The sequence below is a fragment of the Fusarium solani genome, assembly GCF_023522795.1.
Source record: "Fusarium solani strain SB1 chromosome Unknown bctg00000003_1, whole genome shotgun sequence".
NCBI classification, from domain to species: domain Eukaryota; kingdom Fungi; phylum Ascomycota; class Sordariomycetes; order Hypocreales; family Nectriaceae; genus Fusarium; species Fusarium solani.
In genome coordinates, this window is record NW_027072154.1 from 729,606 (window position 1) to 753,345 (window position 23,740).

At 51.6% G+C, this 23,740-nt stretch overlaps 6 protein-coding genes across 6 annotated transcripts; 3 read left to right on the top strand and 3 right to left on the bottom strand.

Annotated features, from left to right (window-relative positions):
- Positions 1-1,434: 1,434 nt before the first annotated feature.
- MRS44_005800 (uncharacterized protein) lies at positions 1,435-4,326 on the top strand (the record flags this gene model as incomplete). Its single annotated transcript, XM_046272496.2, has 3 exons — positions 1,435-2,043; positions 2,093-2,455; positions 2,506-4,326. The coding sequence occupies 3 exons, from the start codon at positions 1,435-1,437 to the stop codon at positions 4,324-4,326; spliced, it is 2,793 nt and encodes a 930-aa protein (XP_046140631.1).
- A 1,564-nt stretch (positions 4,327-5,890) lies between these two features.
- MRS44_005801 (uncharacterized protein) lies at positions 5,891-6,251 on the bottom strand (the record flags this gene model as incomplete). The annotated part of the gene is made up of 2 exons (XM_065621538.1): positions 5,891-5,997; positions 6,065-6,251. 2 exons carry the CDS (start codon positions 6,249-6,251, stop codon positions 5,891-5,893), a joined length of 294 nt encoding a protein of 97 aa, XP_065477610.1.
- Positions 6,252-7,173: 922 nt separating this feature from the next.
- Positions 7,174-9,665, bottom strand: MRS44_005802 (uncharacterized protein; the record flags this gene model as incomplete). Its single annotated transcript, XM_065621539.1, has 8 exons — positions 7,174-7,667; positions 7,716-7,843; positions 7,901-7,948; positions 7,995-8,121; positions 8,168-8,438; positions 8,486-9,374; positions 9,422-9,544; positions 9,598-9,665. The coding sequence occupies 8 exons, from the start codon at positions 9,663-9,665 to the stop codon at positions 7,174-7,176; spliced, it is 2,148 nt and encodes a 715-aa protein (XP_065477611.1).
- Positions 9,666-10,682: 1,017 nt separating this feature from the next.
- On the top strand, positions 10,683-13,632 carry MRS44_005803 (uncharacterized protein; the record flags this gene model as incomplete). Its single annotated transcript, XM_046270078.2, has 3 exons — positions 10,683-10,896; positions 10,959-12,144; positions 12,204-13,632. The coding sequence occupies 3 exons, from the start codon at positions 10,683-10,685 to the stop codon at positions 13,630-13,632; spliced, it is 2,829 nt and encodes a 942-aa protein (XP_046140629.2).
- Positions 13,633-16,992: 3,360 nt separating this feature from the next.
- MRS44_005804 (uncharacterized protein) lies at positions 16,993-18,891 on the top strand (the record flags this gene model as incomplete). Its single annotated transcript, XM_046283805.2, has 5 exons — positions 16,993-17,419; positions 17,477-17,623; positions 17,679-18,121; positions 18,178-18,566; positions 18,621-18,891. The coding sequence occupies 5 exons, from the start codon at positions 16,993-16,995 to the stop codon at positions 18,889-18,891; spliced, it is 1,677 nt and encodes a 558-aa protein (XP_046140628.1).
- Positions 18,892-20,143: 1,252 nt separating this feature from the next.
- On the bottom strand, positions 20,144-21,633 carry MRS44_005805 (uncharacterized protein; the record flags this gene model as incomplete). The annotated part of the gene is made up of 4 exons (XM_046272495.2): positions 20,144-20,298; positions 20,352-20,949; positions 20,999-21,223; positions 21,280-21,633. The coding sequence occupies 4 exons, from the start codon at positions 21,631-21,633 to the stop codon at positions 20,144-20,146; spliced, it is 1,332 nt and encodes a 443-aa protein (XP_046140627.2).
- Positions 21,634-23,740: the final 2,107 nt, after the last annotated feature.

Genomic DNA, 23,740 nt, shown 5'->3' on the forward strand with positions numbered 1-23,740 from the left:
CACGTCCTTTTGCCGCCCTCGGATTGCGTCAGCATACTGAATGAGCCCTTGACAGACCTGAATGCCCAGGGAGATGATGCCGACGGCACTGCCGGCGACGGACAAGGGGTCGCTCATGGACAAGGTTTTCGAAGGTACTTCCGAAGAAGTTGCTCAGTAGCTGCCCTCGCAGCAGACGGCATGCTGTCTCATCGACAGGAGAGTTGTCGGAGGGAAAAGAGTCTCGCATTTGCGGGGGCAGCTGAGAATTCATATTCCAAAGCCTGATCTGCCCAACAAGGCCGCCTTGGTGCACCAAGTGGCGCAGAAATGAGGCTGCATGAAGAACATCCTGAGTACCTATCAGAGCGCGTTACACGGCATACTCGGCTGACCATGAGAAGTCACTGCAAACTCACAGCCTAGGTAGTTGGAACCACCTTTCAAAGAAGACATGAGGAGACAGGATGAGCTACCACAACTCGATGTCTCTTGAATTCATGAGAGGCACGCCCTCGTTGAAACCTCTGCTATTTGTTCCGTATCAACATTACATGAAATCAGCGCCTTGGCGGACCATGTGTTGGCCGATGTGCTTCGCCTTCATGCAGGCACGCGACCAATAGGACGGCAAGGCATATCAGGTCAGCATTTTTTTTTTTTTTTTTTACGCTTAAGGGCTGAACCGTCTGGCCTCATCGACCAGAGGCTGCGGGATGTTGTCATTGACTGTAGCAAAGAGGACTGTAGCTTAGACGTTGAAATAGACTCGAGATCTTTTATCTAAACAAACTCAAATGAGTTGCTGTTGTAAAACGAGAGAAAGTTTATTCTACTATAATTCGCCACAGAAATTTTAGGTAGAAGAATATCAGATCAATCTTAGATTACCTGTATTAGGATAATAAAAGCCTTGGCTTTTCTGATCTTTAGATGTGGGTCAATGATCTCGCAGAGATGGTCAGAATTGAGACAACCTTATTGTAAAAGTTGGGAATAGTTTCATTTGGGGACTGACGTGGGATCCACCTGTAGGATCAAATCCCAGCAGATTGTGGCAGGTCATCAGCTTTTTTCGACCAACAAGGCAGCAGCCCCGGCAGTTGCAACGCACAGAGCAGCAGTCGTCATCTCCGACATTGGATTAAGGCTGATTCTCCATTGTTTCAGCAGGGTAACAGCTGAGCGGGCCAGGCAAGAGATTGTTGGCCAGCAAGGCTGACTGCAGATGACAAAGGGAAGCCAAGCCCCGTTGCTAGTGCTGATTGACTACGACGACGATGACGGGGAATCTTGTTGCAGATCCTACCAGAGTTAAAGCATGACTCCAACGGCTTTGCATTATCCTTGTCATTAATAAGCCTCCACCTGGTGCCCGACTCTTCGGTTCAGCCAAGCGAGCGGGAACCTAAACGCTTGACCGCACAACATACACCGCAAACGACTGGCCTCGCGATGGCTTCAATCGCCCACCCGCAGTCTTCGGCGTCGCCCGATAATGACTCGTCCAATGCCGCCTCCTCCGGTGCTCCGGTGCCGCCGCGCCAGAACGGCGTGGCTACCATCCCGTTTGACCGCCCCGTCGCTCTCACGGCGTCGGGTGCCCCGCTGCTGAACCCGAGGAGCTGCGTTACTTGTCGCCGGCGCAGGGTCCGCTGCGACAAGATGATGCCTTGCAGTAACTGTCGTCGCGCACAGAGCGATTGCATGTATCCTGCGCCAGGTCGCGCACCGCGTCAGACGAGGCCTAATGTGCCCTCGAAGGCAGTGCCTACTGAGCGAGAGGCGGATCTCATCAAGCGACTGCGGAAACTCGAAGGTCTCGTCCAGGAACTGAGCGGTAGCAGCGCAGGCGCGTATGATGCGGAATCGCCCAAGGCCCAAGAAGATCACACTAGCTCTCAATCCGACATTGTGAAAGAGACAGCCGATGAAGTCAAGCGTGAGACGGAGAGTCGCAATTTCACAAACATGAACAAGCAGCTTGGCCGATTGATCCTTCACGATGGAGAACCGACTGCGCGATATGTCAACAGCGGCTTCTTTGCCAAGCTGAATGATGAGGTACCATGAGTGAACCCGCGATGGATATGAGCATAGCTAACGACGACAGCTTGACGAGCTTCGCAATGAGATGGAAGCTGTGGACGACCTGGACGATTTTCAAGACGACACAACACCTGAGCAGTCGCCTCCGCAGAATCTCGCTGCCGATTCTGATCACCATAGCTTTCTCTTGGGTTATCGGTCTGCAGAGGTCGACCTGGCTGGTCTTCATCCTTTGCCAGCGCAGACGTCTTTCCTCTGGCAGATTTACCTTGAGAACATTGAGCCATTGGTCAAGGTGTTGCACATCCCAACCATGAGCAGGCTCATGACCAAAGTGAGACGTGGAGAGCATGACCTTCGTCCCGGCGATGAAGCCCTCGTCTTTGCCATCTACTACTCAGCCGTCGTCTCAATGGAATCGGACGAGGTAAGAGCTCACTTCCAACAATAGCCACTTCAATCTCACTCACATCCCAGGCCCAAACCAACCTCGGAGCTTCAAAGACCCACTACATTGCTCAGTTCCGCTTCGCCCTCGAGCAAGCCCTCGCAAAAGCCAACCTCCTCACCACGTCCGACATGGCTGTCCTCCAGGCCTTTGCCATCTACCTCACCGTCGTCAAGTGCCACGACGACAGTCGTTTATGCTGGACCCTCACCAGCCTCTGCGTTCGCATGGCCCAGGCCCTAGGTCTCCATCGTGACGGCCAGCAGCTTGGCCTCCCGCCCTTTGAGGTTGAGATGCGACGTCGGCTCTGGTGGGCCGTTGTGGCGATTGATCTGCGTTCTGCTGAGGAGATGGGCTCTGATCTTATTGTGAATGATAAGAACTTTGATACACAGTTGCCTACTAACATTAACGACACCGATATCGACCCGTCTTTCACCGAGATGCCCACGCCTCGTCAAGGACGGACTGACACGGCAATTTGTCTCGTCAGATATGAGATTATCGCTCTTTCTCGCCGCTTGTTCACGGCAATGACGCAGATGCGTCCGGTTGATCCCAAGAACGTCGAAAAGAGTCTCGAGGACCGCGAGCGAATGCTTGTCGAGGTTTACGATCGCATGGAGGACAAATTCCTGAAGCACGTTGTCATGGACGAGGACCCTGTCTTTTGGATGGCCTCTCTCATTTCAAGAGTCATCATGGCCAAAATCGGTCTCATCATTTACCAGCCTGTGCTGTTCCCAGGCACTGGACCCGAAGCGTCGCAGGAGATTAGAAGTCGACTGTGGATGTCGACAATTGAGATTGTCGAGTACAACCACATCCTCAATGTGGATCCGCGATGTCGTCAATGGCGCTGGCTGTTCCAATCCTACAGACAATGGCATGCTATCGCCTACATGCTCCTTGAGTTGTCAAGACGGCCATGGAGTGTCACGTCGGAACGAGCCTGGGAAGCCGCCCAGATCTTGCAGTACGACCATCCCATTGAGGGCACCAACAACGCAGAGCACACCGCGGCATGGATGCCCATCAAGAGGCTTTACGCCAAGGCTAAGAAGCATCGCGAAGCTGAAATGATACGACTACGAGCTGATCCGGCCGCTGCAAGACAGCTCGACATTGAGGATCGATTGAAGCCCGTACTCGAGCGCATCGGTCCGGCTCCGGGTATGGAGACTCGCATGTCGGAACTGAGACTTCGATGGCGAAAGCTTTTCCGATCGGGGGACTTTATTTATAATTCGGAATATCCCACGAGCATCATGCAAGAGCAAGCGCAGGGAGCCGGTCCTCAGCCTACTCCTCAACCTAGGAGTGTCCAGGTGCAGGAACCAGAGCCCCCCAACCAGAGCGCCGAGGCCACAAATAATGCCTTGTCCGACGCCAACCTTAATCAAGCATGGCAGAACGTCCACTCTGGCAATCCAGGCATAGCAGTGTACTTTGAAGGAGGCGCTATGGAGGCTTCTAATCCGGGCGGTCTCTTCCCAGGTGGGGCCAGCCTCAGGAGCATGTCAAGCATCGCATCACCCGCTGCATCCGGCGCAGCAACTTCAACATACCACGACCATGACCCTCAGCAGTATCCGGATAACCACCTCTCGCCATGGCCGGGACAAGATGACTTTCAACACAATCACAACGGCGGTCTCGGCGACATAGACGATCTGTTCCAACACGGAGCGCTAAACCCCGATGGCTTATCGTCAGTGACGCAAGGGATGGATCTGAGCATGGAACTCGGCGAGGTGGAAGATATCGACTGGAAGAATTGGGATGAGACGCTGAAGCTGCTGAGCAAGCCAGCGATGAGTGGTGGGACGGGCAGTTGGGGAGGCATGTGAGATGATCGGCATGGTGATGAGAGATGTGCGATATATAGAATAGTCATGTTCCGCGAGGAGTTGTTTATGGGCGAGATTATAAGGATACCAGCATTTGCGTTAGAGTTATTCAAGGTAGGTCTGAGGAACGATGAATAGTACCTCTGTGTGTTTCATCGTTTCGAGCATGTTTGTCTTCCAACTTCAAGGATGATGTCTTCCAAACTTTTAGACAAGAATAAGAAACCACAAGCATAAACTTCCAACTATATTAGCGATAAACTCTTCCAAGGACTTTCCTAAACCTTGAAAGACAAGCACAAGAACACCAACCCCACCCCCTGAATGCCGGAGTATCTTCATCGGCGGCTCGTCGGGGAAGTTGGTTCCCATCCGGACCGGTCACGGTAATCCTGGACACGGCGGCGGACATGACGAAAGGTTGGGCTGATATGAGAAAAATATAGAATCTGATTCAACAATGCATCGCTGTCTCAAATGACCCGAAGAGGTTGTGATCGTGATGAATCTGAAGGTTGGAGGCAAAGCGCTCACCCGCCTCATGAAATCACTTTTATCGAGCCCAGGCGTCGTGAGTAGGAACAGAGCGTAGTCGATGATGAATCGAGGAAATGAAGAAGAGAATAGAAAGGGAACTGAGAGATACAGAAGCAAGTCGGTGTGGGCATTGCAAGAGTAGAGGAAAGAGTGTGGTTTGGGTCACACTCAGAACGAACAGGAAGCTTGGTGGGAAGAGTGGTCCAGCAGGACGGGAGGTTGGTCATGGTGGTCCGTTTGATTTCTACGGCAGTCCATATGGACAACCCTCTCGTGATGGGCTCGATTTCCCTGGAAATTAATGGAAACCAGTCAATCTAAAATCCAACTACAACAATGACATCCGGTCTGACCACCTCCCTTCAGGGGGCCATTGTGCGATTCTAGGATGCCTCTTGGTCTCAACGATCTTATTCTTAGACGTAAAATCAATTAGTACATGTGCTAAGTAATGGGATTTGAGAATTGCTTCGCGCATTCGCCAAGACCCATCGAGAACAAAGAGATCCAGAGTCCCCAAGCTTGGGCTTGGTCAGAGGGAGCATAATCCCATTCATTGGGCAACCTGGCAGGCATATGGGGTAAACCCAGTGACGTTACAGGTATTTCATCGAGTCGTTTTAACGAAAGCTCGAGTACATGGAGGAGAGAACGCGGAGAGAGGATTCATCTAGGGTCACGAATCTACATGAGGAGAAAGCAAAGATTTGTTAGGCAGCATCTCTTTATGCCCAAGAGACTCATGTGTTATTAGGGCTAACAAGAAAGTTCGACCCCAATGCCCAACCCACTAGAGAGCAGCAAAATCCACAACGGCAGCAACTACAGGCTGGTTCCCCTTTCTTTCGGCAAGTCTTCGCTAGGCATTTGTTAGATAATATCCAACACACACTTATAATGCCATACACATGCCTTGCGGAACTTAGGATTAGAAGAAAAAGGGCTGGTTGAATATATGGCCACAAGGTCGACACCCACTCTCCTTCACATCGGCCTCAGGCCCTTAAGGGTTCTTGATCCATCTTCTTCATAGCTTGGCCTTGGGGGCATCGACGTCGGAATCTTCGAGGTGGGCCTTGCTGTTTTTCTCGACGAGGTAAGCCCAGAGCTCGTCGAACGTGGCTTTATCGACGTCTATAATATATTAGAATCTAGTATCGCAGTAAGAGATAACCCTTGGGGAATGCTGAAGAATACATACCGAAGCCGTCATCAGCCTTGGTGGGCTTTGGATCGGGAGGAGGGTCGCTCTGGGCAAAAGCTCTCGCATTCTCCAGCCACTCCTCCATGGAGATGAGCTCATCGGCAGCGGCGGGGAAGGAAAAAAGACAAACAGGGACTTGCTCGCCGTTAGGCCCCGTGACATGTAGCACAGGCTTAGAAGACATGGCGTCGAAGGAGTGTTGCTGTTTTCTTTTAAGGAGAAACGAGGAAGAAAAAAACAAGCGACGGTGATCTGTTTCAAGGTGTTAATCAGAGTTGTTTATCAGAGATGCATAGGAACTTCGTCGATGTGCCAACACGTGACTCCCGGGCAAACAATTTTGTTTGTGCCTAGCCACATATCGTCACTTGTGGCAATAGGGAGGGGCTCGTGATTCATTGAAGAAATAAGGCAGAAAGGGGAGCTCAGTGACAAACAAGGCATATTAGAGATTGCAGAAGCGAACTCGCTACTGTGAGGATGGTGGGGACCAACGAACGAGGTTTACAAGGCGCTCTTTATTACACTTTATTCATTAACCAGCAAGTTCAGTGCTGGCCGAGAGGAGCAGTAGTCAATAGAGAGTCGGATCTGGTCATGGTGATGCAGTCAATCATTTCACGGTTTATTTCGGCTAGATGGCTCTCTATGATATCTATCTCCCTTAGTTTAGAAGAAGATAGACTTGGCAGTGGGCATATGATCGTCCTCAATATTTGCGAAAGATCCATGCTTTACAGCCCTATGAGCGGGAGCTGTGCCGGTCTAAAGCGTCGTTTTCCTTTTCCGATCTCGCCCGGGATGTAATGAAAGGATTTTGTCAATTTGGCAATTGTAGGTGAAAAGTAAGAAGCCTTACTCTTTGGCGGAGGAGTGAGAGTGGGAAGAGGGCAAGGGGGGTGTGAGAGACGTAAGGACTCCCCTCTCCCTCCTCTAACTACAGTCATGATTGTGCGTCAGGGACAGTTCAGGGACAACCAGCCCGTAGTCGGACGGGGCTGGCTTCGGGGTGTGTCGTCGCTTGGCCTCGAGTCCAGGTAGTTCGTGGGCGACGCTGTAGTAGGAGGCGGCCATGGTTGTGCGAGGGAGAGGCTTTGGCAACGCTGCTATGGATCAGTTGAGAGATCGTCCAACTCCCACATCCAGCCCCCATCCAGCAAAGTCGTATCCAGAAGGTCAATTCCCTCAACATCCAAATCATCGATAACTGACAGAATAGCTTCTGGGTGCGGCTGGACAAATCTGTCATCCCCATTCCTGATGTGCGACCACACAGGGTCGGGCGACACACCAGTCTGACCGGGATGGGCAATAGCATATCCAGCGAGGTTCGAGTTTTGTCCAACAGCTCCTGCATCGCCGAGATTTGGAAAGGGAGTAACATGTCCGCCGCGTATCTTGTTGTGAAGCTCGAGGAGCTGTACGAGGTCCGCCCGGTAAGCCTGTGCTGGGACGACGTGTCTGGAGACATATTCATCGAGTAGGCCCATGACTTGAGGTAGATCCCAGAGGAGTTCATTGGCGGGTCTGATGATATCGACCAATATTAGAGCAAAAGCTGCCGAGAACACTGCGTCGATGTCGTAGGGTAAGAAGATATCTGCGGATAGTCAGCATGCCCTCAAGATTACTGATGCATGCTGCTCACCACACATCATCTGATGTTTCAGAAGCGACATGATCTTGAGTATATGTATCGCCGAGTCGATACACATCCTCAGCATAGACTCGAAGGCGGGAGACGAGAGCTGAGTGTTGCTTGAGGATGTGTCGGGGCTCAAGAGAGGTTTTAACAGGGAGAACAGGACCGGTCGGACGGTTAAAATCACGCACTCAAAGCCGACGTTAACATTTGACCACATGTACTCTATCATCACATACCTGGTGAAGCAACAGATGCAATGTGGCGGCTTCGCGATTAACCGACTCCCTCGACTGTTGAAGATCCAGACACAAGTGTTCCCGAAGCACGGAGGAGGTCTCTGCGAGACGCGAAAGAATGGTCTTTACTTCAACGAGGAAGTTTCTTTGTTGGCCATGTATCCCGTAAATAGCTGCCATCTGTGAGCTGGAGTCATCAGTCCAAGAACTCGAGCGTACCGTCTAGGATCTTGCCCAAGTGGGACGAGGTCCTAACATGTATGGCAAAGGCATTCTGCACGTCATCTCCCTCCTTGATATCGGGGAAAGGGATCGAAATATCGTCGTCGCGCATGACGGAAGGGCTGCCCAGCATGGCGGCGCTCTTCCTGTCGATACAGTATACCGTCCACCAAAGCCGCCGCTGGTGCTCGACGTTGGGTGGTTGCAAAGCCTCTGGGAAGAGTTTGTTCATGACGTTGGTGACGGACATGCGCAAGGCCTGTCCTATCTGAAGAAAGTCAGCAAATAGATAAACAGGGAAGCCGTTCGGCTCACAGTGACGTAGGACTCTTGTAGGAGGTCGGTTGCGTGCATGAACAGAGCCGCTAAACAGAGAATCTCGATTGACAGCAAAGGGTGTTCGTAGAGCCTACGGATGTCCGGCATGGCCTCAATCGCGTGGGTGAAATATACCATTCCAGAAGGTCCCTTTTCACAATGTTCTCTGGAGAGTATGGACTTGCCAAATGCCAGGACAAGAAGCATCTGGATGTGCCATAGTGTCGCATCGGGAACTTGGCCTTTGCCATGTTCACTATAGAATGCTCTCAATTTCCAAAGAAAAGCTTCTGGCTCAAAGAGTGAGTAGAGCGACCCGAAATGCGCCACCACGGTGTTGGTCAAGTACTCTGCATATGAGAGTCGTGGTAGTGGGATGCTGGCAAGATCAAGCGCAATCGGTGGCAGGCTTGTCATGTAAGATATGTCTCGACGCTCCACGGACACGCTTCCGGGATCTGCGATGGGCGATGATTGTTGAAGAAGATTGCGTACGTGTCGGCTAAAGCTGAGAGTCGAGCTGTGCCCAAGATAGGCTTTGAGGTGAGCACTGCAGTCGCCTGGAGGACGAAGGAGAGACGTACCAGGATGTCCGTAGCGATGAACTTTTACTTGGGGTTCCGACGTCACTAGAGTGTTTGTCAAGTCCTCTGAGTCGAGGCGCTGATGCATAACGGCCACCTCCCTTGGGTCTTGACTGCGTGGGACAGCAGAGGCTGGCGGTGGCATCTCAGGATCTGGGAGGGGATTTTCGAATGAAGGATCTGACGATCCCTGTTCTTCGGCATCACCATGAACAGATAATTGTCCCTCCGTCCGTGAGCTCTGCGTGTCTTGGAGCTGAGTCTCGAGTGCCTTGATTCGAGCATGCAGCCCGTCGAGATACCTGCAAGCATCAGACATGAAGCGTCATTGCCACAGCAAATCACTCACTCGACAGAAACTGTAGCTTTTGCCTCTTTTTCTTCGAATACACATGGTACCTTGCGGCTAACGCATCTCTCACAGGGGTTTCTCCCAGAGCATCGGGACTTGCGATTGCGACAGCCTATACACCTGCAACCATGTGTCAATTGTGAGGGCAAGTTGCCGAGATGGCACAACCTTACGCATTGGAGATCTTCCTGCGACGGCGCCGAATAGATGAGGGCGATTGGACCCGAATCTCATCTTCCATGATCAAACTTTGGTGGGGGAGAGCACAAACTGAGTTATCAAGCTGTCAGTGACGATGCCCCGGATGAGGGGTTCTTTATGAGCCGGCCATGGTTTAAGACGCCGGGACGGGAGCGCCCCAGCTGACAGGAATCCACCGCACCGAGATCTTAGGGGATCGGTAGCGGGGAGCAGCCGTTATCTAAAGAACTCAACGCCCATTGGATCCTTGCAAGTCAATTCGGCTTCTTTGAGTGAATGCTGACTAAGGCTTGCACTTCACCTCTCAGTTTGGTGATGCTCAGCTCAGGGGCAATGCAGGTACGTACCTTATCTGCCTGCAGCCTGGGGCCCAACCACCCCACTTTTATTCTTCAGGTCAACTCCATGCAGCAATAATTCCTGTTAGGACATGGGATGACAGGTGCATCACATAGCCTCAATGCTGGATGATGATGATTTGAATGTGCCATTTAAAATAATCTCTGAGCGATCAGTGATTTATAGACTCAAAAATGAACGATTTTCTTTCAGAATTTCGTCTCAATTGTGGTCAAGTTGATCCGCCCCCTAACACTTGGTATCGGGGCAGCGTGTTGCCCCAGAGCAACGGGTAGCGCCCAGTGAAAGAAGCAAGCACAGGCAACCAACCGCAAACCGTGGAGCTGCATGGCAGCAAACCTCGTGAAACCCGACCTGTCCTTTCATGCCCATGATAACCCATTGTCTCGAGGATTGAGTGAAGAATCTCTGTATTTTTCTACTATCAACAGTTGTCTTTTTACGCTTGCGGCTCATCTGTACATCGTCTCGCTTCCATCACCTTGGGCCGGCAGTTGCGACCCGCAGGTACAGGGAATCAACATCTCCTGTCGCTGGTGCAGCGAACACACAAAAACAACGACATCATCTCTTCTTCGACAAGCGCGCAATTCATTCACTCGAGCCCTCGGTCTGAATTTTAGGGCGTTTACCCTCGCAGGGTGAATTCATCCACCTCATGTCTTCCCGCGCAACCTACAGTTTCTCGGCAACCACAATGCCTCACACTCACTCATCAACACCACGGCGCCGACCTCGCCAGAGCCGCATCAAGCCAGACCCCGACTCTGCCACGGATTATTCATCTATTCCAGAGTCTGGCACTGTCAACCTTGATCTACGCAATACTCCTTCTAACACTTCGGGCTACAGCGAGAGCGGCCACATCCCACTCAACCAGGCCTTTTATCGTCACGGCAGATCCGATGCCCGTAAGTTTACCCTGCATCAGCCCCACCCAAGAGTATTCTATCTAACGATGACATTATCAAAGCAACCCCAAGTGAGCGCCTCACAGAACCTGAGCCTTTGCTACGGGAACTGAGGATGCGACCCAACGCCGCGGCCGAGAGCCCGACAAGCCAGGTCCCCGTTGACGGGAGCTTCTTCCAGACGTCCTTCCAGGACATCGGAAAGAAGCTCAAGGCCTGCAACGATACACTCGGTGAGCTTCAGCAACTTGGTGTTTCTCACGATGTCCCTCTTCCAGAGCTCGTCCTCGTCGGCGATCAGTCTGCCGGTAAATCGAGTCTCATGTCAGGTCTCGCCAACCTCGATCTTCCTCGAAGTGAAGGAACCTGCACCAGATGCCCGCTGCACATTCGAGTGTCACGAAGTCATGATCCGTCCTGCCGCGTGTGGCTTCGGAAGGAATACTCCTACCAACCCCCAGAGTCCCGACCCATCACTGAGAACGACGTCACCGAACGGGATCCCTTCTTCCCTTGGCGAAAGCTGCCGACTACCGTTGTGCATGAGTTCAAGACCATGATTGACCACAGTGACATCGAGGAGGTTCTTCGTTGGGCCCAGATCGCCATCCTCAACGATGATAAGAGCCACGAGCTCTTTGTCCCCGGCTCCGGTGGCATCGCAAACACGGTTCCGATCGACAGAGCCGCTGAGACCGTGGCTGCGAAGTTCTCGCCAAACATCGTAGCCCTCGAGATCAAGGGCCCTGAACTCCCTGACCTTTCATTCTACGACATGCCCGGCATCTTCCAGAACCCAGCTGACGCCCGAGACGACTACCTCGTCAATGTCGTGAGGAATTTGTCCCGGGAGTACATCCAGCATCCCTCCGCGATCATCTTGTGCTCCATGCCCATGAACAGCGACGCCGAAAACTCATCAACATTTGGCCTCATCCGCAGACTTGGAGCTCTGAATCGCACCATCGGCGTCCTCACCAAAGCCGACCTCATCCCGGAGGGCGGCAATCACGAACAGTGGCTGGCCATCATGAGAGAAGAAGCTCACACAACTGGACTCGGATACTTCATCACGTCGCGACCACAGGGAAAGGATCTCGATGAGCTCAAGCGATGGGAAGAGCACGTATTCGTGGATTACGGCTTCGACAGATGGCCAGCTGCGTTCCATTCCTTCTCCGACCGGTGTGGTATCGAGAAACTGAAGGCATTCCTCTCTGAGAAGCTCGGCCAGGAGTTCGCAAAGAGGTACGCTATCATACCGATGCCTATTAAGGGCAGCCAAGAAAAGTACTAACACCTCCCAGTCTCCCCCACATCAAACATACATTGAAGCAGCATCTAAATGGTATCGTGGAGCAGTTGAACAAGCTGCCAGAACTGCCATCCAATGTTGAACTCGAGGTTCAGACCAGTGTCATGGAGTTTGGCGAGCAGGCTCGATCCAAACTGAAGCCTGCCGAGTTCTCGAAGCATTTTGTCCCACTGCCCGAGAACTTTCGCGATTGTCTGCTGGATATGAAGCCCAAGTTTACTCTCAAGGACAGCAGCGACATTCCAGTTCTGGAAATCTCTGACGACGAGTCTGATGCGGGATCGGTTGTTACCATCACCAACACCAATACGCCAAGCAAAAGACGAGCGATGGGGCCACCTACGACCCCTTCCAAGCGAGCCCGCACTAATCCAATGACCAACGGAACCAATGGACACATCAAGCCCGAAGACATGAGAGCCAGTGTTCCGCGGTTCTCTCCCGCTGCCGGCCCCCGACGGACTGCCTTCCCGGCTCCGTTCACTCCGTTCACGGGCGTCGGACGAGGATTCAGGACTCTTCGCCAGGTTCGGGATGAGATCAAGGCCAAGACCAGAGCTGGCGTGCCAGACATCATCACGGAAGAGGTCTACAACGACATGTGCCGCGAGGCTATTCAACCCTGGGATGGACCCATGAAGGCATTCCTCAACGAGGTTATGAACCTCCTGAGCACAATGCTTGAGTCAGCCTTGGAAGTCTCATTTGCTCGTCTCAACAAGCGTCTCATCTATAAGGAGTGTCGCAAGATTCTCACAGAGTACCTTGATGAGCGGCGTCATGAGACTCTTGGTGCGCTTGATGTGGTGTATCGCCTCGAGACATACGGTCTGTTCACCGTCAACCAGGAAGCGTTCCGTCGGTACCAAAAGGACGAGCAGATTCTGCTGACGCGATACCGCCACCAGATGCGAATGCTGGCGGCCGGGTACGGCGATGGGCGACCCCCAGTTCCTTGGGAAAGCCTAACAGATGAGAAACGTATCCAGGACGAAAGGCGACGCGAGGCCGATCTAGCCAAGCTTGGTCCAGATTCATTTGAGAGGGAGCTCGAGGTCGTGGCTTATGTTAGAGGCTACTACCGCCTCGCTGCCTTGCGGTTCGCGGACGCTGTAGCCCTCCACATCACCAACGGCATGATTCCTCACATCCAACGTCACCTACCGTATCACCTCGACCGCAAGCTCGGCTTGGGAGGTCATGATTCCACAAGCGTCTACGAGAGGCTTATGGCGGAGGACTCTGCCACGGCGACGAGGCGGGAGACTCTCAGAGGAGAGCGCGAGAAGTTTGCAAAGGCCTTGTCGAGTATCGAGGAGTTGGAGGCCGGAGCTGGCAGCAGAGGATTGTCGGAGGAACAACAGACCGACGAGATGTCAGACATTGCCATGATGAGCGGTGCGCTCCCTGCCGAGTGTTGAGCAGACCAATTGTGACACGACAACAAAGGATTGGTGTTTTACCCTTTGATGGCATCGCGGGCCGAGTTATGCTGTCTACTATACTGTCAACCTGTCTTATAACGATTCGGAAGGGCTTATTGGGTGTGTTACGGATATTTGCTATTATTGTCTTTCATGTTTGGTATGGGACGGGAAAGGAACAATGGCCGGACGAAAGGAAGAGGATAATTTGGCGGAACTGGACTGTATTGCTGTATGTCTGAGTCGAGGCCTGGATGATTTGGACCTGGTTTCTTCGTGTAGATAGGTACCGGATGCCTCCCAACGCGTCTCGGCAGTGTGTGCGCGTCTAGGCAATTCGGGTACAAGCCCCGGCAGCTGAAAAGCCATGTGTTAATTGATGCTGTCACCAAGAATAGTTTTAGCTAATTCAGCCGGCCTCTTGAAAGGATGAAGCAGGGGATGAAGCGTGACGAGATGCATGGGTATGTGTGGAGGAGGCAAAAAACACGCGAGCGGGGAGAGCAAAAGCCAAACCAGACGACACCTGGATCGTGACACCTTGATTTAGGCAAAAGACAAGCTTCTAATCCTGTGATGAACCCGACAGCGCATCTTCGTGGCGCGGTGGGAAAGCCGTGGCGTCCCCGGATTTACCAACGGCTGAGGGGACGAGATGGAGGGGATCGCCAGCCACGGCCGAGGATCCGGCCGGAGGAGGGGGACAACGGCTGCACCCTGCAGGCAACTCGATGCAGGTGCTCTGCATTCTCATCGTGGAGCCACCTGAGAGCGGCAAAGGTGTGTCTCAAGGATAACTTTGCCTGAATTCACCCAAGATTGAACAGACTGTCTTGACGGCGATTGCCTGATTCGAGACATACCAAAACTCCTGCGCCCCTTTTTATGAGGCATTGCCATGAAATCCTTCAACAACAATTAGAAAAACTCTGAAATTGTCAAGTTTACAGTCGGTCAGCGAGCATGGCCTGTGAGCAAGACTCGTGGTGTGTGGCCCATCTCGTCTGTTCGGCATCTCTCCCGCATCTCCGGAACCCCAAGGGGCAACACACCAAATTCGTAACAGAGGGCCGGGGGTCCTTTTTTCGCATTCTGCAAGACCTCGGTTGGAGAAGGGTCAACGACGGTGAGTTGAGGTCATCGTGAGAAATGCGCAGATGGGTGGATGCGCATGACTGGACTTGTTTTGCTTCTAGGCACGAGGACGATGGAAATTGACATGTTCTCTGGCTTTGATCTTTTTACCCCTTGTCAATTGGTCAACTGGCTATGCGTCTAGACTTGAGAGACTTTCGCTTGTCCCATAAAGCCTGAATTGTTGACATGATACTCGTATTGTTTTGACCGATCAGGTCGGTGACACACCGAGTATCCATGGAGTAGTTGAAGGGGACATCGGCGGCCTCCATACCGCCTAAATGCCCAGATCAACATATCGAACGGGGCAGGCAGACGATGCTTCATCGTAGAACAAGCTCAATACGGGCATACCCGCGAAACAACGGCTCATGCATTTTGCCCAGGGATCATGGCTAGCTCCCCCAAGTTTGAGACTCGAATCCCCATTCGTCCAAGTCCGCTCGAGGAGCCAATCTCGGCTTGTGTCAGCTATTAATCATGGGTTAAAGTGGTTTTCGGGCCTGCGATCCGAGAAAGTGAACGCCAAGCCTCGTGGGTCTGGCACACGCCCTGCCGTGGGTGAAACAAGTGATGAGGTTCTTCACAAAGTCTTCATAGAATTCTTCAGTCAAAGTTCTGTCTAAATTATGGATTCTTCCTAACGGTTTTTCATTATTTAGGATGATGCTCTTCTCATTCCCTATCCTAATAACTCTGTGCTTATTTATGCTTAATTCTTATTTCAACGACTTCAGAGTCAATATCGTTGTTGGCCTCAACCGTTCGGTTCTATAACATGTTGGCTGGGTCTGCTTCTCAACTACCGAGGGACATTTGCAGGTGCCTTCATGTGGTCTGTGGCGCGAGCGGCACAGAACCAGCCATGCCCCGTTACAACGAGCCAGGTTCTTGGGTGCCGTGAGACAAAATACCCAACTCCCATGTTCAAAGAGAGGGGGGCATCATACCATGTGAGCTGTAGTTGGCAAATGCTCCATTGGACCTCAATTAAGCTTGGCGAACCAAACGGTTTGTCCCTTCTCGGGGACCCGCTTCCCCAAGGTTACCCCCAGATCACACCTTGCTCGTTTTGGGTATCCTGGAACACAGGGCCGTCGAGCCATTGGGTGGGTGAATGCGGGAAAAGACGCGGCTGCATTCAACCAGACGGCCCTTTTACCACGTTTGTGCAGGCGTTGCGAGTCGTGTGGTGGGATCGCTCTGCGTGGGCTTTTGTTGGAGCTTAGTGCGCTCGATATCCAGATTCCCTTCTTCCGCCAGGCACTCTAACAATTGTGAAGATTAGGGTGTAGGGCACTCAATTGTATCTCAGTAAGAGTTTGGAATGAGTGCAAACAAGATCAATATGGTCGAGTGAGGATCAAAGAGGCATGAGGTCTGGGTGAATATCCATTTCTTAAGACCACATCAACCCATGAGCCGAAAGGAACCTTGGTCAACCTCAACGTCGCTTTGTGGCGGTTCTTTTGGTAACATGCCTGCTTGGAATATCGCTTAAGCTGCGACGCGCTCCAAACTGACGGGTTCATGACCTACCCATGGGACACTTTTCCCCCTCCCCTCCTCCTCAGCCCAGGAACCAAGAGTCCATTCACGGTCGAGCCTTTCTCGTTTTTCTTCTCGGCTCTCGCATGGTCTCCTGAGACTAGCGGAGCAGAATGTGACGCCTCCCGTCAGGTCATAGCTCGTGGATGGGTAGGTCGAATGTGAGTCGACTGGGTCTCTCCACACAGCGCCTCAACCCCTTGTTCAATTAAGCCCATCCCTGGAAAGATCTACCTGAATTCCCGGGGATAGGGTTGGAGGAGTTTCTTTGGGTGACCCTAGTAAAAAAGAATGCAGAGGTCCAGCCCTCGAGATCGAGACACCACACCTCCTCTTGGCAACGTGCATTACCCGTCTTTCCGCCCCGGTTGATCTTTTGCTCACCCCATCCCCGGCTCTATGCCTTCCCCTCGCCGTAGAGGGGAATGCACCCGGCAGCGCAGGTGACAGACCTGGGGCTCCACGCTCTGATCCCCCAGGATGGATCGACAACATGGCATTCACTGCTACGCGAAAAGAGTATATAAGTGGAACGTTCTTCCCCGTATTTTCAGGTTCCTTTCTCGTTCATCCTCACCCAAGAGCCAATTCGCTCATCAAAACTCCAACCTGGGTGGCCCTCAACTCTCAAACCCAAACACACATTGTTGATCGAGTTAACCCCTTTCCGCAATGGCTTTGCCAAAGTTTTTGCAGCCGATAGGCTCCAAAGCCCCGGTTAACACTGACCGATCGTCTCTCGAGGTCGCTCAGGCCGAGGCGCCCCGGTTCGCGAAAGTGACCTGGTACAAAGAACCTCACTTGCGGAACCTCTATTGCCTCATCATCTTCCTCTTGATCGCTTCAGCAACCACTGGATACGATGGTATGATGGTCAACACCAGTCAGCAGATGGATAAGTGGAAGGACTACTTCCCGGAGTACAAGAACGAGAGCAAGCTCGGTATTTTAATCAACATGTACAACATCGGTTCGATCGTGTCTTTCTTCATTACACCCTACCTTGCAGACAACTTGGGAAGAAAGCCCACAATTGTGATTGGATGTGTCATCATGATTGCTGGTTCTTTCATCTCTGCTTTCTGTAACGGTTACGGAAGTGAGTCCTCCCCCTTTCCGGCCCATCTGAGCTATCAGTGCTAACTTTACGGTTTAGTGTACATGGCTGGTCGCTTTGTCCTTGGTTTCGGCAACTCTCTGGCTCAGATGTCTTCTCCTATGCTTCTGACTGAGATCTGCCACCCTCAGCACCGTGGTCCTCTCACTGCTGTCTACAACTGTCTCTGGAACCTCGGATCTCTGAGTAAGCAACTCCTCTTCAAACGAGATAATTTAAGGATGCTAATAGATCATTTTAGTTGTTTCCGTTGTCGGTTGGGGCACTGCCTCGATTAACAGCGATTGGTCGTGGCGATCCATCACCTTCATCCAGGCCGTTCCATCCATCATCCAGCTCTGCGGCATCTGGTGGGTCCCTGAGTCTCCTCGATTCCTCGTCAACAAGGACAAGCCCGAGCAGGCTCTTGCAGTCCTCGCCAAGCACCATGCCGGTGGTGATGAGAACAACCCCACTGTGCAGTTCCAGTACCGCGAGATCAAGCACACCATTCAGGCCGACCGCGCCGCCGCCAAGGCTACCAGCTACTCCGACTTTGTCAAGACCAGGGGCAACCTGTGGAGACTCGGCATCATCGTTTCCCTCGGTATCATTTCTCAGTATTCTGGTAACGCTCTGTTCTCCAACTATATGGATATTATCTACGAGGGTGCTGGTATCAAGCAGCAGAACAAAAAGCTCGCTGTAAGTGTTTTAGCCATTCTCTAAACATCATGTAACTAACAGCTTCTCCCTTATAGCTCTCTGCTGGCAAGACCATTCTCGATCTTTCCGTCTCCATCGCTGCCGCTTTCTCTGTCGACAAGGTCGGTCGTCGTCCTCTCTTCCTCACTGCCATTTCCGGTATGGTCACGGCCTTTATTATGTGGACCATCGCTGGTGCCATCTACGAGAACTCCTCAGTTCCTACTCCTCCCACCAAGGACGAGCCAGACGGCGGTGTCCAATACACCAACAGTGGCGCCGGATACGCTCAGATCGCCTTTATCTGGCTGTTTGGCATCTTCTACGATATTGGTTTCTCAGGTCTTCTCGTCGCCTACGCCCTTGAGATTCTCCCCTTCCATCTCCGTGCCAAGGGCATGATGATCATGAACATTGTCGTTCAGGCTATCCTCGCCATTGGAAAGTAAGTTGCCTCCATAAACTCAACTGCGACACTTGAAATACTAACGAGCAACAGCCAAACCAACAAGCTCGCGTGGAACAACCTCCCCCGACACTGGCACTTCATGCTCTTCTACACCATCTGGGACTTCTGCGAGTTGATCTTTGTCTGGTACTTCTACGTTGAGACCAAGGGCCCCACCCTTGAGGAGATTGCCCGCATCTTTGACGGCGACGACGCTGTTGCCCACATCGATCTCGCCCAAGTCGAAAAAGAGACCAACCTCGTCCGCCAGGAGGAGGACATCAACTTTGAGAGCGTCAGGAGCCCCAAGTCTCTTACCTAAAAAGCTCTGCCTGAGCTTTTAATGCGGTCCAGTCGCTTCAAAGTCTTATGCTTGCGTTGACGAGTTGTTCCCTGAAGCGTTCGTGTTATGGATTAATGAATTGCGGATGATACCTCACAAAGTTGGAAACCGAAAACCACCCTTTTTGCTTGTATGCTACGATCGTTTAGTCTCGCACCAGGTGGCAACTTACTGCTGCTTGGCTTATTTATTTCTCTTCTTCTCTCAAGCATGTGTTTATGTGATTTCATGTTCGTGACTGACATGACGACATTGATGAGCGAGAGTGCAGTAGTGGCTGAAGACGCAGGTACTTCAACAGGACACCAAACAGGGCCATAGCGATAGACCTAAGACGCCCGTTTCGAAGAAAATGAGCATTACCATGAAAAAGGGGGGCTTCAGGAGCATCACTCTCAAACTGAGGAGGATGCTGACACCTCTGGCTCCGTCACATCTGTCGGTCCGGCTGTTGTCTAATCGAACGGTAAGAATTTAGTCTTGATGTTATGTACAGAACGCCAACCTGGAAATGTTCCTGTCACTCATAATTGGTGTGAATGGGAGCAGATACTTGACACACCAACTCGACCAGACATCTACCAAGCACTAAAAGTTTACCTAAATCTCGGGGTTAGGATAGAAGAAACTATGAAGAGGTACTATGAAAACTTTACCATAGCTTGGATCGTTTTCTCCTAACCTAAGATCAATGTTGTCATAAGATGGACAACTGTTGATGAGGATTTACTAAGGGCTGACCCCGGGGGTATGTCAAGTAGCTAGGTTGGTACCTATGCGAAGGCGACAAACAAGGGGAGAATTGCCGGCGCCATCCCCGTCATATAAGGGGGGTTCTTGCCTCTAATCCTGGCTTATATGTGAGTTTAGCCGATGCCCGGCTGATTAAGAAAAGACACCAACTTGACGGTGTCGGCAAAAATGCAACTGGGGCATGATGCGACGGTGACTCCTGGAGTTGATGCCAGATTTAACTGATGGTCATTGTCTTTGTGTCAAAACAAAGCTTGGTGCAAGATGTGGGTATTCTGTTCTCTCATCTATCAACATATGAAGTCCGCCAAAGTGAATGATGCTGTGTATCTCTATCGTGTATCTTGGCTCCCATCCTGAACGCCGTCTGATGTAGTCTCATTCTCGACCAACTTGCTCTGAGAATTCTCGTGTATCATTTTAAAGAGATGCAAAAGGAAAACAGTATGTGGCAAAGTGCCTTTTCTGTGTTGGATGATCAGTCGTCCTCGGGCTTCCACAACATCGGGCTGGCGCAGATGTTGTCTCGCGCAAAGGCTCTGTATCGGGCTAGAATGTCGGTTCGTTCCATACCGCCGCGCTGGCTGCCGAAGCTGTAGTGCACAGCAATGCCTTTTCCATCAGCTACCGCATCTATTATAGCCGTTAGTAGACTGTCATGTTGATTGAAGGGCACGATAACTTACGTCTTCCGAGTTGTCGCGGCATTGTGCACGAAAAGTGATTCTCATCATCCGGCTCAATCGGCTTGGCAATGTTAATGTCCTTGCCCAACATGGCAATGAACTGAATGCCCATCCGCTCGTACTGAAAGTCCCATGTGTCGAACTTATACTGAGATAAGCTGTTGTGCTCGAGGTTCTCGAGGAAGCTGTAGTGCTCCTGCGCACCAATCTTCCACTCGGTCCAACCGCGACCCATGGGGTGATACTCGGTCGTCTCGATTGGCGTGTTGTCGAGAATATGATCACCCTGATGCTTCACGGGAAGCCAACGATGCTGTTTATCGTCGGCATCCCACTCATCCAACTTGAAATCGATCGGCCCTTTCCACCGTGGGAGGTTGGTGACTTGCCAGTCGTACTTCATCGAATCCTTAATGTCGAAAGACTTGGTCGCTCCCTCGTTGTTGACCTCAGGAAGGTAGGGTTTGACCGCGCCAAGATTCCAGTGAACCCAGCTGAGCAGTGGCTGGTTGACGACATTGGCAGAGACGACGTAGTACTCGGGATGTTCCATCTTCTTCTTGATTATGGAGGGGATGACGCTGTCTTCCATGAACACCTACAGCACCGTCAGCAAGACCTAGATAGAACACACCATGGCAACTCACGATATCATCGTCAATCTTGACGTATAGAACATCATCCTCGACCCGGTCGTACGAGTTCCCAAACCCGCTTGTAAAGTTGTCCTCGTCGGTCATCTCGATCTTCCATTTCTCGTAGCTTGGTTCACTCTTCAGCATCTTGGCTAGGAGCTTGAGGTCCTGTTCGTCTTGAGTTCGTTCCACGAAGATTACACCGTCGAGCATGCCCCCGTTCTTGACAAGATTTCGCTATAACCGTCAGCATCATGCTTCGCTGAGTTCCCCGGAGTAGTGAAAGGCCATACCTTCAAATAGCAATCCAGAATAGAGACGGAATGCCGCCGACCGAAAAATACCATGCCCATAACCTTCTTAATCTCTTTGGGTCGCTTCCAGTATGTCAACTGCCGCAGATGTTCGTCGTCGGTCGTCCAAAAGAGCTTCTTTGTGTTGTTTGAGGCTTTGTCGTAACCGAGTTTTGATGGTGTATGTGGCTCCAATGCAGGTAGATCAACCCCAACATACTCTCGCTGTCTCCAAAGCAGAGGCGCCACCATGATCATGAAGACGATGGCACATATCACAATGTGGCCTTGTGTACAGCTGAATATCCTGCTGCCCACACTCAGAGAGGACGCAGGAACCTGTGGTTTCTTCATCTTGGAAGGCCGAATGAGACAGATCTGGGAGTAACGAATGGCCAAAAACACCAGAATGCATGGGAATCGTCATCTCAAGTAGTCGAACGACGCCACAAGCATTCTGACGAATGTTCTTTGAGGCTTGAGGCCCAGTAAACTAGGTTTTATGGTCTCGACCTTCAGATCCTTGGCATTTGGAAGGCACAGACAGATAGGGTCTATCAATGAAGATCCCCACAGCCATTGACACTCGAGGGCTTACCCATGACGCCTTTGGCTAATGGTGATCGATCCCAGTCGACAGTCTTGTCCCAATGAGGACGGCAAACACAACGGATCAAGTCATCGCTTCGGGGAGTCCAGTGCTCGCCGCCACATACGGTATGAGTCCTCAATCTTGCTGACCTAGGACTACGCGCGAGCTTGAAGCGCGTCCGGCGTCAGGGGCTTTTCTCGTTCTGGCCTCGGGGAACAATAACAGGGTCTCGCCGGATCTGGCAACGGCGATTCTGGTCAGGGGAGCTCGTTGAGCTTCAGTCCGGAGTTTCCAAACAAGCTTAATTGAGGCATCGCATCAGTCCTGTTCCGTTTCATGTCGAAGATGTCATGTTGTGTGTTCGAAGACGACTCCGTCCTTTTTCTTTGGTTCTCACATCCACTCTTGCTTAATTTTGAGAGTCCTCCCTCCAATTAGAGAGGAGAGACAAGCTGCCGAAGCACATCGGCAGAAGGGATCCAGGCGGTAGTCAGCCAACCTGGCTGAGACATGTCAGAGACATTCACACCCGGTTCGGAAAAGAAGACTGATAGCTTGTCCCTGGTAACGGCGGGGCGCGACGGCTCTGGCTGATGAAGGCGTCTTGTTGGGCGAGACTGATACGTGAAAAGCCACGGGCTGGGAAGACAAAGAATCCGCTGAAGCCTCGAAGAGAGACTGGGGTCTAGAATCGCCGAGACAAACATTAGCAAGGTTGAGCTCGATAACCTCCCGTATTTTACTCACACCGACCCGCTCCATCAAACGCGGTGAATAGACGCCACACCTCACTACAAGCACTTCCCCTTGCGCCAAAGCATAGTCGTTGTGCCTTGCAGATGCTTCCGGCCAGTCAAACTGTCCCTGTCGTCAGTGAGCTGCGATAGGCCAAGATCGGCCACAAAGGGGCGCCGCCAACAAGCAAACACGGCGCTCGTATAACCCACTCATTGGACCGAGACTGGGCCCTCGAAGGCGATAGGCTTCGAGGAGCTCCTAACGATCGATCATCCACTACCCGGCGATTTGACGGATCCAAAGCCTGGCCTGGCGGCCCCGGGTTGTCAGGGTGCTAGGCAATGTCTCATCGCCCGGTTTGGTATCGATAGTTTGATCTCCATTCCAGACGAACACATCTCACGATAGGCACGCCAGGAACAAAGACACGTGGCTTAGACGACAGAATGTCACAAGTCATGGAGGTTTGATGATATGAGTTGTTGGTTGAGCTGGTGAGGAACGTGTGACAAGGACGTACTGTGCAAGACGGAACATTTGCTATTGCACACTGTGGTTTTGCAGACGGTCTTGGAGCCTTTTGTGATAAGCAACACTGTGCAGACATTCTCCCTCCAGCTCCGTGGGAAGAACACCACCAGTTATTATTGAGCATCTTTCAAGCTATAGTTGAAAAAGAGCATCTGGGTTTAATTAACTGAATAGGAAATCCCAAATCGATGTCTCTGAAAGTCATCAAGCCAACTCAAAAAATCGCATCACCATCAATGTAGGGTAAGCGACAAGCGAGAGTGACCAGGACGCTGAATGGGCGAATGAATTTGAGAGATCTTGAATCAATGATAGTGTCAGTGACGGGGCATGGCAAAAAACATAAGGAATATAGGAATATATATACTAACTTGGAGAAAGCGATTGAATTATGTTCAACTATAATGGAGGCCGAGAATGTTGTAAAAGTTTGTCGACCATTGGTTTCATCCTCAAAAGCCACGTCATGTGTTCTTACGTTCAAGCAGATAGAAAATTGATTGAAATATTGAATTGAATACTAAAGGAAATATGATTACTACATTAGGTACTCATTAGACTGTACAATGACTATTATCCGAGGCCATCTCCCGCATTAAT